The sequence below is a fragment of the Vigna umbellata genome, chromosome 5 (genome assembly GCF_029865625.1).
Source record: "Vigna umbellata cultivar VRB3 chromosome 5, Vumbellata_1.0, whole genome shotgun sequence".
NCBI classification, from domain to species: Eukaryota; Viridiplantae; Streptophyta; class Magnoliopsida; order Fabales; family Fabaceae; genus Vigna; species Vigna umbellata.
This window is the reverse complement of record NC_142169.1, coordinates 70,577,210-70,588,947: the sequence shown is the minus strand read 5'-3', so window position 1 is coordinate 70,588,947 and position 11,738 is coordinate 70,577,210. Positions and strand designations below refer to the sequence as shown.

The 11,738-nt window shown below is 31.2% G+C and overlaps 1 protein-coding gene across 3 annotated transcripts; it reads right to left on the bottom strand.

The window, feature by feature from the left end:
- Nucleotides 1-6,735: 6,735 nt before the first annotated feature.
- LOC124841201 (arginine/glutamate-rich 1 protein) lies at nucleotides 6,736-11,738 on the bottom strand. Of its 3 annotated transcripts, XM_047317433.2 has the most exons (6): nucleotides 11,662-11,678; nucleotides 11,522-11,540; nucleotides 11,075-11,312; nucleotides 9,671-9,886; nucleotides 7,370-7,589; nucleotides 6,736-7,202 (listed from the first exon to the last, which is right to left on the bottom strand). In XM_047317433.2, exons 3-6 carry the CDS (start codon nucleotides 11,209-11,211, stop codon nucleotides 6,936-6,938), a joined length of 840 nt encoding a protein of 279 aa, XP_047173389.1. In that variant the 5' UTR covers nucleotides 11,212-11,312; nucleotides 11,522-11,540; nucleotides 11,662-11,678; the 3' UTR covers nucleotides 6,736-6,935. The 3 variants fall into 3 exon arrangements, with proteins under 3 accessions (XP_047173389.1, XP_047173388.1, XP_047173387.1); XM_047317432.2 differs by lacking the exon at nucleotides 11,522-11,540 and having other exon boundaries at nucleotides 11,662-11,738; XM_047317431.2 differs by having other exon boundaries at nucleotides 11,522-11,732.

Here is an 11,738-nt window from a genome sequence, read left to right as displayed (position 1 = left end):
AAAGGAGAAATAAGTAAAAATAAAGTTAAATGTTTAGTTATTTAGTAAAATAATTAAGAAAATGTTTTAAAATGATACAACTTAATAAAAACTAAAAATATAAACATTAATACAGTCATACAAATTATTTCTTCTTTTTCTTCTTTCTTTGCATGTCTCCTGATCATCATAAATTTGCTCATTTTTTTATTTCTATTTCTCACCATTCTCACCCATTTCACAGCCTGTAGAACTATTCTTAGGGAAAACATTATTAAACTTTTATGAAAAGCACAACCATGCAGAATTCGAAATCAGCACATAACTGAAAAGAAATTAACTGAACCATTTGAATAATAAAATGATTTTCTGAATGAATTTTTCTTTTAAAAAGAAAAGAAAAAGAGAGGGAGAAGGGTTAGATATGTATATTCTTGTCTTCATGTATAGAAAAGATCCAAACATATATTTGAATTTTGTATTCAGAAATGGTCAGAAAAAAGAAAGAATCAGATTCAGTAATAAGAAATGATTACACAATTATCACATGGTATGTCTCAGCTGCACGGATCGGCATACATGTAGCTCAGATATTCGTACATCTCACGCTAAAATAAGATCAAAAGCAGAATATTTTTTCAACTCAACATTGAAAATATTAGAAGACGGTGCATTCATTTCGAAAAGAATCACAGGTTTCATATATAACATGTAAAAAATAAAGTGAATTAATCTTTTCTTTTCTTTTCCTAAACTTTTTCTATCTAAAAGCTCCTGCTTTCTGAAACCTGCGTTCGCAGAAGAATAAGTACTTTTGTGAAAGGTAACAACATATCCCTGTGATGTACCTCATCACTTGAAGGAAAATGCAGCATCAGATTCTTATATGTATCATATAGTATTATTTGTTAGGTTTATTGACAAAAAGATTAATCGAAGAGATCAGTGAAATTTGAGTTTAATCACATAAAAATAGACCAAACATAATGTTAATAAGATTTGAGTCTAATAATATAAAATATTATAAATTTGTTATCTAAAATTTTAAAATAATAAATCTAAAATTTTAAAATAATAAGTTAATAAATTTTTATATTTATAGGTGACTTCATTTTTTTTATTCAATATTAAATTAGAATTCACATTATTTGAATTTTTAACATTATTCGATTCTGTTTAAGGGTTAATTAAATTAAATTTTTCAAGTGAATGAATTTGGTTATTTTTATATAAAACTTCCTGTATAATGAGTGAATCCATCTTCTCTACTCTAGTTTAAATGAATTTACATGCTTATGAGGTAATTAATTGAGGGGCTTGAATTTCAGTTATGTCCATAAGAAGATTATGTTGCTTTAATAGTCAAACTTAATTTAATTTGTTGAGAGATATGAATAGGTCATATCATGAAAGTTCAATATAATGTAAATTTTCTAACATATGGAGATAGAAAGATCAATAAGTTTGATCAAAATCAATATCCGAGGCAACAAAAAAAACTATAACATGTTTGATCAGAAAATGAGAATCAAGGATTCTAAATTGCAGAAACCTTGAGAACCGTGCAGATAAATGTTACCATGTGTGACAGCAACTGCAAAGACTGTAAAGTCATATTAGAAATTATATCCTTCTTCCACCTTTTATACATTGAAAGAAGCAAAACACTAAAATTGAGGAGAAAGGTGAAAGGAAAATGTATTTCACACAAATTTTGTTCCAGATCCATTTATCTCGACTTCATGCATATCTTCAATGTACAGCTTAATCTCTATTTACCTGTTGCATATAATGAAAAAGCAAGTTAGCTAAACGAAATTAATAGAGGAGTCACTAATAAATACCACTACAAATAATTACGAAAAAAAAGAAGAATGTGAAAGAGAAAGAAAGTATGTTACCTAAAAAAGTACAGCCAACTACTTCCATGAAATGAAACTCATTGACAACTACAAAAGATGGTTGGGAATCTCAAACCCTAAGATGCTATAGCTGGGAAAACCTATATACTGACAGAATACAGAATTTCAAAGCTCCTTGGGTTTCTCAAAACATATTATTTAACTTAAAAAAACTGATATCAATCACTCACAAATCATTATAGAAAAATAAATTACAAAGATTTGAAGTCTGATCCCTTTTAGTTAGATGCAATCAATAGCACACAAAATCTCAAATTTGTTAAATTAAATCACAAGAGAGATGCTGAAGAAAAAGAAGATATATATGGAACCACAAGAAATATATATGGCAAGTAAAAGCACCAAGTACTAGGTCAAAAGACATCCTTTTAATCTTAGTTTTGGACAAATGTTTAAAAGTTTTGTCGCATGCAATGTCTGAATTCAGAAACACAAACTGTAGAGTTTCTCATCATTGGGCAGACAACGTCAGAGAGTTTTGCTTCAGCCTGAAACCGCCATGAGAAAGAGAGAGATCAGGTTAACGGGAATGAAGCCTGGTCCGAGATCACACGATGGGTAGCCTCAAAATCCAATCTTTAAAGCTTTTCTTCCTTTCAAAGTTTCAAAGATTGAAACCCAGAAATTAGAAGCTTCAAAAGATGAACAAAGGCAAAACCACCTCACCCTCATGCAGATTCCTCGAGCCAAACAACATTCCCATCAACCCCAATCTCCCATCACCAGCCACATCTGAGAAAAAGATAAAGGAACAAAGATCTATATAGGCATAGCCACGTAAAATTTTGATCTGAAAAAACCATTGTTCTCATCTCAAACTCGTTCGAGAAAGAGCAAGAGAAAGAGAGAAGAAAATGGAACAAAACGTAACCTAAAGCAAACTGTGAGAAAGAGAGAGAGAGAGAGAGAGCAAAAGCTAAGGAAACTCTCACCATATATGTAAAACCTAACCCTTCATTTTTTTATAACTCACTCACCTAATATACATACACTCTCTCTCTCTCTCTCTTTTACATTTTTTCATCACATATAATATATATATATATATATATATATATATAACATATAGATACATCCAAAAGATGTATATGCATGATAGAAAGAATGTGAAATCAGCATTTGAATATAAAACCTAACCCTTACAGTTGGCACCAGTGATACAGAATGAGAGAGGCAAAGATTAAGAAATTGTTAAGGAGGCGTGATTAGGGTTCATATTTCTCTCACTCTTTCTTTGATTACTTTGGCATCTTTTATAAATATTCTCTCTCAGAATACAGCCAAACTTAATTTGGAAGGAAAACATGTTCAAATATTTATCAAATCTCACTTTCCTGTTTGTTTTGGATTGTATGATATTGTGATGGAATCTCACATATTTAAAAACCTCGATCTTCTCAGTAATGAATTTTATAGCATGATTTGAAAAGCAGAATAGATGAATTTTATATAAACGAGTATTGATACAGAGAGAGTCAACTGATGGAGAGATGAAGAGGAATCCTTCTCTCCTTCAATTGAATTGAGTCACTGCAACCACTGTCACTGTTTTCTGTCATTGGACTTTGTGCTTTACCTCAGTGTGGGCCCCCCAGGGACCAAACCCTATTCCACCTATGTTGTCTCCTCACCTGCTTCCCTTTCACTCACCCACCCAATTATATGTTCATCATCATACATCAATTTCTATGTTTTTTTTTTCTTCTTTTAATATTGTAACATCCTTTTATTACCTTACTTTCCAATTTCAAATAGATCTTCTTTTACTTTTAATTTTTTACATTGCTTTCTATTTAAAATAATTATGTAGAAAATATTGAAAATGGTTTTATAATAGAAAAACATTTAATTATAATACAAGTTTTCCTCATTTATGATAGTTTTTTAGTAAAGAGAGAAGTTATTAAAAAGAGATTGCATAGACATGACTTCAATCTAATTCAAGTAAGCAACTAACGTTATTTCTAACTTAAAACTTCAAAGTGTTAGATTTATAGGATTTTTAGAGTTTATTTTTGTTATTATTACTTAGATTTACATTTAAATTATTTTTAACAATTTTCATGTAAGATTTTAATTATCATATAAATTAGTATCAACATGACTATGTATATTTTTTTTGAAGTTTGCAATATATATATATATATATATATATATATATATATATATATATATATATATATATATATATTTGTAGTCATAGAAAATAAGTATAATTTATAATGTTGTGTGGTTGATATTTTTTTCTCACGGAGAAATTATATAAAGGTGACTTCAATCCAATTCACTCAAGAAATTGATATAACTTTTAATCCAAAAGTATAAGATATTGAGTTTATAGATTTTTTTTTTATTTTATGTTTTTTATTTTTTAGACTTACACATTTAAATTATTTTCAACACTTTTGTAGTATAGTTTAAATCGACGACTCACAATTTATTTTTTTTCTCATTATTCACTATGAAAGAAAAAACAAATTATGTAAATTTGGTTCCCTTTGATAGGTCAAATGAGAATAAAGTCAAGTAACAATTATGTTTTTATCCTTCATTTATTTATTTTTATTAAAGTGTAAGTAACAATTATGTTTTTATCCCTCATTTATTTATTTTTATTGAAGAAGAGATAGAAAATTGAAGGATTAATATCAAATTTTGTAGGCTCACAACTAGGGATGACAATTTTATCCGCGGGCACGGGTACCGGCGGGTAAAATCCGCGGCGGATAGTAACTATCCGCGGATATTTACTACCCGCGGGTAACGGGTAGCGGGTATTTTAATACCCGCTTCTAAACGGGTCGGGTACGGGTAGTATACTACCCGCCCCGCGAGTACCCGTTACCCGAAAAAATTAAAAAATAAATAATTTATATATATTTTTAATTAAATTTAATTAAAAATAAAATAAAATTATATTTTATTAGTTTAAATTTAATTAAAATTAAATTTTAATTTACATTTAATTTAATTTATATATATATATATATATTTGTATTTTTATTTAAATTTTATTTTTAAAATGTATTAAATATAATTTTTTAATATTTTGCGGGTATCCGCGGGTACCCGCGGATATTTTTTAAACGGGTACCCGGCGGATCGAGTTGCGAATAGGCACTACCCGTACCCGACCCGACCCGACCCGTTGTCGTCCCTACTCACAACAATCCAATTGAAGCAATCTAGCTTTCTTAAGAGATGAATTATTCAACTACAAAGCTGTAATTTTAAATTGGGATAAGGTTGTAATTTTTAAATTGGTGTACGAAACCATTTTATTTGTAATATCAACTTTTAATTGAAATTTGGATTTGAAGAATTTGATTTAATTACTATAACTAAAAACTAAGTGTATTTCATAAATACATGTAAATTAGTTGCATTCCATAATTATATGCAATAACATCGTAGAAGGAGGTGCATATATAATTCATTTGGCATAATGAAGTGTGTACCTCCTCTTCCACAATAATACTGAGATAGATGCGCAATTATGGAAACTATAAATGTCTTTCTACCATGTTTCATGTGAAATAAGAAAAAAAAGTTCAAAATTGTATACTTTATAAATATTTTTTTAAAATTATTATTAATTTAATTTTTTACAAGAAAAATCAGTCTGTCTTTACTATTAATTTTTTAAAAATTATAAAACCAATATGAAAATCAAATATAATAAAAAAAGTTTGACGTAAGTGTAAATAATTGTAACTTATATATATACACACACATTAATATAGGTGACGTAAGTGATTTTAAAATTTTAATTTCTGTAATTTTTACTTCAATTAAGAAAATTTAAAATATTAATTTGATACTATGATTTTTATTTTATTTTCTCATAGAATAAATTAAAATTCTATATAATTACTAAATTATATTAAAAATTTAATTATGCTTAACACGTAACTTTATAAAAAGATATAAATTTGAATGTTATTTCCTATTTTATAACTTAATTACTTCATAATAAATTATCTTCCAATTTTAATTCGTAATTATTTTTATTCAATTAAATTAAGGATATTTTCTAATTTCTTATATTGTACAGTTAATTTTTTTTTCTATTACATAAATCTATTTTACTACAAGTTTTTATTCTTTTCCCTTCACTTTTTACTCTATTTCCTCTAATTCAAACAACCACACTTTTTATTCTCTTTAACTTTTTTCTTTATTTTCCTTTTCATTCCCACCTCAATAAAAAAATCCAAATAAAGCTTCAAGGAATATGTCATGTTATTTATATACATTAAAAATTTCATTATATATTAAACTCAAACAACTTAGTCATGAAAAATGGTTGTACTTCCTGTACCCTCATGATTTCTTCCAACTGCTATCATATATTTCAAAATGATCATTTTGAACTTTTTACTTCATAACTAAGGATGATAACAGGATGGAACTAGTTTCATATCTCCATTTTCGAACTACAAATTCATTTCCATCCTCATCTTCTAACAACCATTGTTTATGAAAGTTTTCAGATTGAATGATCTGAAAAAGTAATTTCATATTCAAGATAGATTGAATAATCTGGAAAAGTAGTTTCATATTCACAGGGTCATTTTGAAAAATCCTACATGGGAAGAAGAATGAGGGAGAAGCCATTGACAGAAAGAGTTGAAGATGAGACACATGAACAGCTGAGTATAGCAGTGACGAGGTAAAAAAGGGTATATACCAAAGAGAAAAGGAAGCAAAGGAAGAGAAAGATGGAGATGCATGGCCATTTTTGACATTTAATAATGAAAATAACTTGTAAAAATCTTTACGTTTTTTGAAAACTTATTAAGAAAATGCAAATTGGAAATCACAAGAAAGTCACTGCTACCCAAGTGTGTGATGTTTTATATATGAAGAAAAAATGATAAACAATGAAATCTAATTCCAACTGGAAAAATTAACAGCGCTGTCATCATACTACAGCTGAGGAGGCTGTCTAATTTCCTTAAATTACATACACGAATAGGGAATTAAGCCCAAACACACTTCGTATCAAATCAAAATACAGAGGTTTCCCATCGGTCATTTGGATCCTAGAGCAAATGACAATTTCGGTCGAGATTTGTTTTTACCCAACAACTTTATTTGGTTTAAACGTTCTTGTTCCTCCTCTTGTTTCTTCCTTCGCATAGCTTCTTCCTTCTGTCTTTGCATCTCTTCCAGCTCTTTGTATCGTTCCTCCTCTCTTCTTTGCTGCTCTAAAGCTTCCCTTCTCTGTGCTTCTTCCACTTTCCTCCGGTTCTCCTCCAGCATCCTTTCAAGATCTTTTTTCTCTTTACGAGCTTGTTCCTGCACCATAACAATATAAGCAATCTAGCAACTAAAAATGTTTCCAAATAGTTTCAGGCTTTGTCAAAGGAATAAATAAAAGTACACCCGCATGCTAGAATCATCTTCGTATGCCTATCAGGAGAAGAAAGAAAAATGAATTGGAGTATAAGGTGATTTGAACAAACCTCCTTCAGTTTAGCCTCAATAATAGCAGCTTCTTTTTCTTTTTCAAGCTGAGCTGCAACTTCATTACTAAGTCTCTTCCGTCCCTCTTCCAACCGCCTTTGAATCTCCACCTGAACCTCCTCAGAATTCAAGCTTTCTTCCACTCTCCTTCGGATTGCTTCTTCAACTCTCTTGGCAGTCTCTTCTTCTATTAATTTCAACTCTGCTTCAAGTTGACGCCTGTGAAAACATAAAAAATGTTAAGCGGGACAATGACCTCCGAACCAGGCGGAAATGCCACATAAGTGGACTCAAATCTTTTTCATAATAAGCAACTAACATAGAAACCGGACAATAGACATGTCTGCTTTATTTTTTCTCCCCTTTTTCTTTTTACCCTTTCCTAAAACTACTTAATAGAAAACCACAATCAACGGCAAACTAACCTCCATGATGACAATGGCACTAATAAATGGTTATGCTTTTAAGGCATACCTCTATTGAATCCTGATCCAAACAAATGAGTTTCAAAACTGGTGAACAGTAGATAAATGAGGCAGCCAATTTGATCATCAAACATAACAAGTCCAATTATAGCAGTACCTTGCTTCAGACAAGCCTGTGAAGAAGAAATTCAAGTAACATGCTGCAGTTTTAAGCTATTCACGGAAATACTAGAATTTTTACACTAAACATATTTGATAAGTTAATTGTAGAAGATAGGTCAAGTTCTTTTGTTAGTTAAGTGCCAGAAGAATCAAAACAATTAAAAAACCATATGTTCACCCTATTGAAATTAATATTTACTCCGTCGATCCAGAGTTTTACGCTGATAATTATCCGGTCCAAACTATGAGAGAATGATATAAGGGGATGAACTTTGCTTCCAAAGGATCCCCATAACCAAAATTAAAGGCATTCTAGTCTATAAACCTGATGACTAGACCCTTTGAGGAGGCTCACAGGATCAGATCTATCTCTTGGAGCGTGTGGTACTACAGAAACAAGTTCATGAATCCAACTGAACCAGAAGTGAGCCAAACAGACAGTTAATGATTACTAGGACATCCAGTCTTTAAATTGGTCCATCACCAGTGCAGAGAGATAGTAGAGGGTTCAGAAGACTAAATAAGTTAAGTATATAACTCAAGAAATATCTGATTAAATATTCTAACCCTTTAGTCAGCAACAAATAAGCACCACCGTAGAAGTGGCAACATCCAAAAGATGGGATCAATGATGTAAAATTTTGTATGGACAAATAAATAAGAATATGTCTTAGACATTTGAGACTGAAAATGTTTAAACAACAAAAGTCTTATCCTACTTGAAGAAATGCATAATCAAATGACATAGCTATGGTTCAATATATCACAGGGATGAAGAAAATTGCTCAACAATTAAGATCTAAAATTTCAGTTTCATAGCACTGAAAGAAAATATTACCAATAAACAGAAAGTAACAATCATTAAAGTTGAGTCTCTTTATCTTTTTAACCTTTTAGGGAGGTCATGATAGACCCAAGGGAAAAGGAGAAATCAGGATACGGGAGGTTTCCCTCCCCCCACCACCCAACAACAGATTTCTGGTAAAGACCCGGGGAAATAACAGTAATTGAACTAATTTAGCAGACAAAGACAAGCTCTGCCTGACAAGAAATTAAATGGAAGAAAAAGATTTAATGTCCTATTTTATGTTTCTTTTCTTTGCAGACAAAGAAAAGCACTAATTAAGATCACTTTGAAGGCTAGGAGCTTAGGAAAGTAGCAGGTTGAGAGCGAGAAAACAGGGGCAAGACTAAAAATTTAATAGTATCATAGTCTTCAGCCAAAAGATAACATAATGGTAAAACGACAGAAAATTTTGTCTTCCCAATGCAACTGTCTCGTATTATAACTAATAATCCATCATATCCCTACACAACATGAAATTTAGTAAAGTATAAACAAATAGCAGAACGTTATTAAAATACCAGAAAGTAGAGTAAGGCAATATTTGAAATAGACACAAAGCAGATGGAACATTTGAGACTAGAACTACTCACCAAAAATATTACAAGAATTACAAAATTTTACCATTATAACCTTCCTTGCCTAATTTTCCAGGCAGTCTGTTATTGATACTATGCACCTTTTTTTCATATGAGAGAATGGCACATTTAACAGCATCAGTGTTCCAAAGTTCTAGCAGTACATAAGTTAAGCATAAAAACCAGAAATTATCACCAAAAACCAGAAGCACCTACCCTCATCATCTTAATGCATAAGAAAAAGTGAAGAAAAAGGTAGAGTTAGAAAAAAATTATTAGCATTTAATCTACCTTTTCTTCTCTTCTTCTTTCTTTTGTTTTTCAGTTGCAGTTCTGTGCTCTACTGACCCAAGACTTGAACTGGAAGATTTACGAGCAGGAGAAAATGAAGAACTCCTACTTCTATGTCTTCTGTATCTTTTAGCAGATGGAGATCGGCTTCGACGACGTCTTGGAGTTGTAGAAGGGCTTCGGTAATTTCTTGGTGAAATAGAACGACTTTTTCGCCTGTATGATGACACGTGATTATAAGTAATGAACTTCAGCAACTAAACAACTATCTTTGGAGATTATAAATGCCGCCCACCATCTAGCACGCTAAATACAAAAACATGTACAGTTACCTCAGAAATTGCTAAGAATAACCATTGTGTGCTCCATCTTTTATCACATGAAGAAGCAAATGTCACAATCGAGCAATGAAAAAACACCCCATCAGCACCTACCACCTGTTCACGTCCCTCACTTCCCATGTTAAGGGAAGGAACTGATCTTTTTTATTTTGTTATAAATAGCACATATCCTATCTTGTTCTCTATATTATGGTCTATATACATTAAATTTTGATGAGTTTCCACCTTTGTATATAAAAAGAAAAATCCCGCAAAGGGAAGAAACTATATAGAATGTCTAACAAAGTCAGCAACATCATCATCACCAGACACTTATGACAACGTTGTCATAAAATATTTGAATATTAGCAGTATTAACCATCCAGCAAAAATAGTATGTATCTCATTCTCAAGGAGCTAAACAGAAAAAGAGAGCCAAGCAGCAAAATAAAAGGTATCAAACTGCTCTTCTTGTCCACTCCACTTGAGCATATACAAAAAGGAAGGCGAATGATACGAAAATACCAAGTATATGTTGAATTTAAATAACCAGCTTGAACGACCACGGGGTTCAACTTCGAACTACCTATTTCGGTCATTACAATACCATAGCTCATTAATCCTGACATGCTATGTTCATTTCTTCAAACCAAAAATAGTCAGATCTCAATAAATACTTGAATGAAGATATATTCTTTTTTGTGATTTGTGACAACTAATTGAAAGAGAAAAAAGTTTACTAAAATACAATTTTATACATACAAGTTATAACCCAAATCAATAAACAACTTATGTCATATTCTCAGGTTGAAGTCCAATCCTATTTTCTAATATAGAAGACAGAAAATATTATAATTGCATAACGTCCTCGGTACGTCCATAGAGCACCAAACCTGAAAGAAAATCTAGCATGCAACACGATACAGTTTACAGTTACATTATAAAAGAGGATAGTCAGCTACAAAATCTTGAGAAAAAGAAGATTTAACACAGGAGAAAAAAAATTGTAAAACACGAATCCCCAATTCATCGTAGCTCAACACAAGATACATCAGGAAAAAAATAAACATACTAACGGGGTCACCTGCTGTAAGAGTAGGATGAATAGGGAGATCTGCTTCGGTCTCTTCTACCCCTCTTGCTAGACCTGTGTCCCACCGGAGATGGCGAATGCCTCCGTCTATAAGGAGGCGATCGGGATCGCGACAAGTCTCGAGGCATATCTTAATACTTGATCCCCAATAAGCTCCGGATATTTATATATTTTTCACTCAAGATTAGATTGGAAAGAGAAAGGAAGTGGCGTAACTTTTTCTTTTGGCCTGAAAAGTTCATATCGATCGATCAGATAAGATAATAATCACTTCTAAGTGCATCAAACTGGTTATGTTAATTGTCGTCAAATCCAAAACTTGAAACAATTAATTTGTAGATTATCAAATTTCGAGCGAGATTACCGCTCCTTGGATCAGTCCTATACCAATTCAAATGTTAAGAAGCATGAATTTAAAATAGGAAAAAAAAATCCAACCTGAAAATTTCTGGGGAATCTTTAAAATCAGTGGTAAGGGAACATGAAAAAGAAGGATTTTTCAAGTTATGAAAAACATAATTAGAGAGGAACGGGCATGCGATAATGAGAGTAAATTGAAACTCTGCAAAAGTGCAAACCCTAATTCACGGTGAAGGAGACAACGACGACAAAAGAAGAAGAAACGTGGACCAACTCTATTTTATTTATTTTTCTT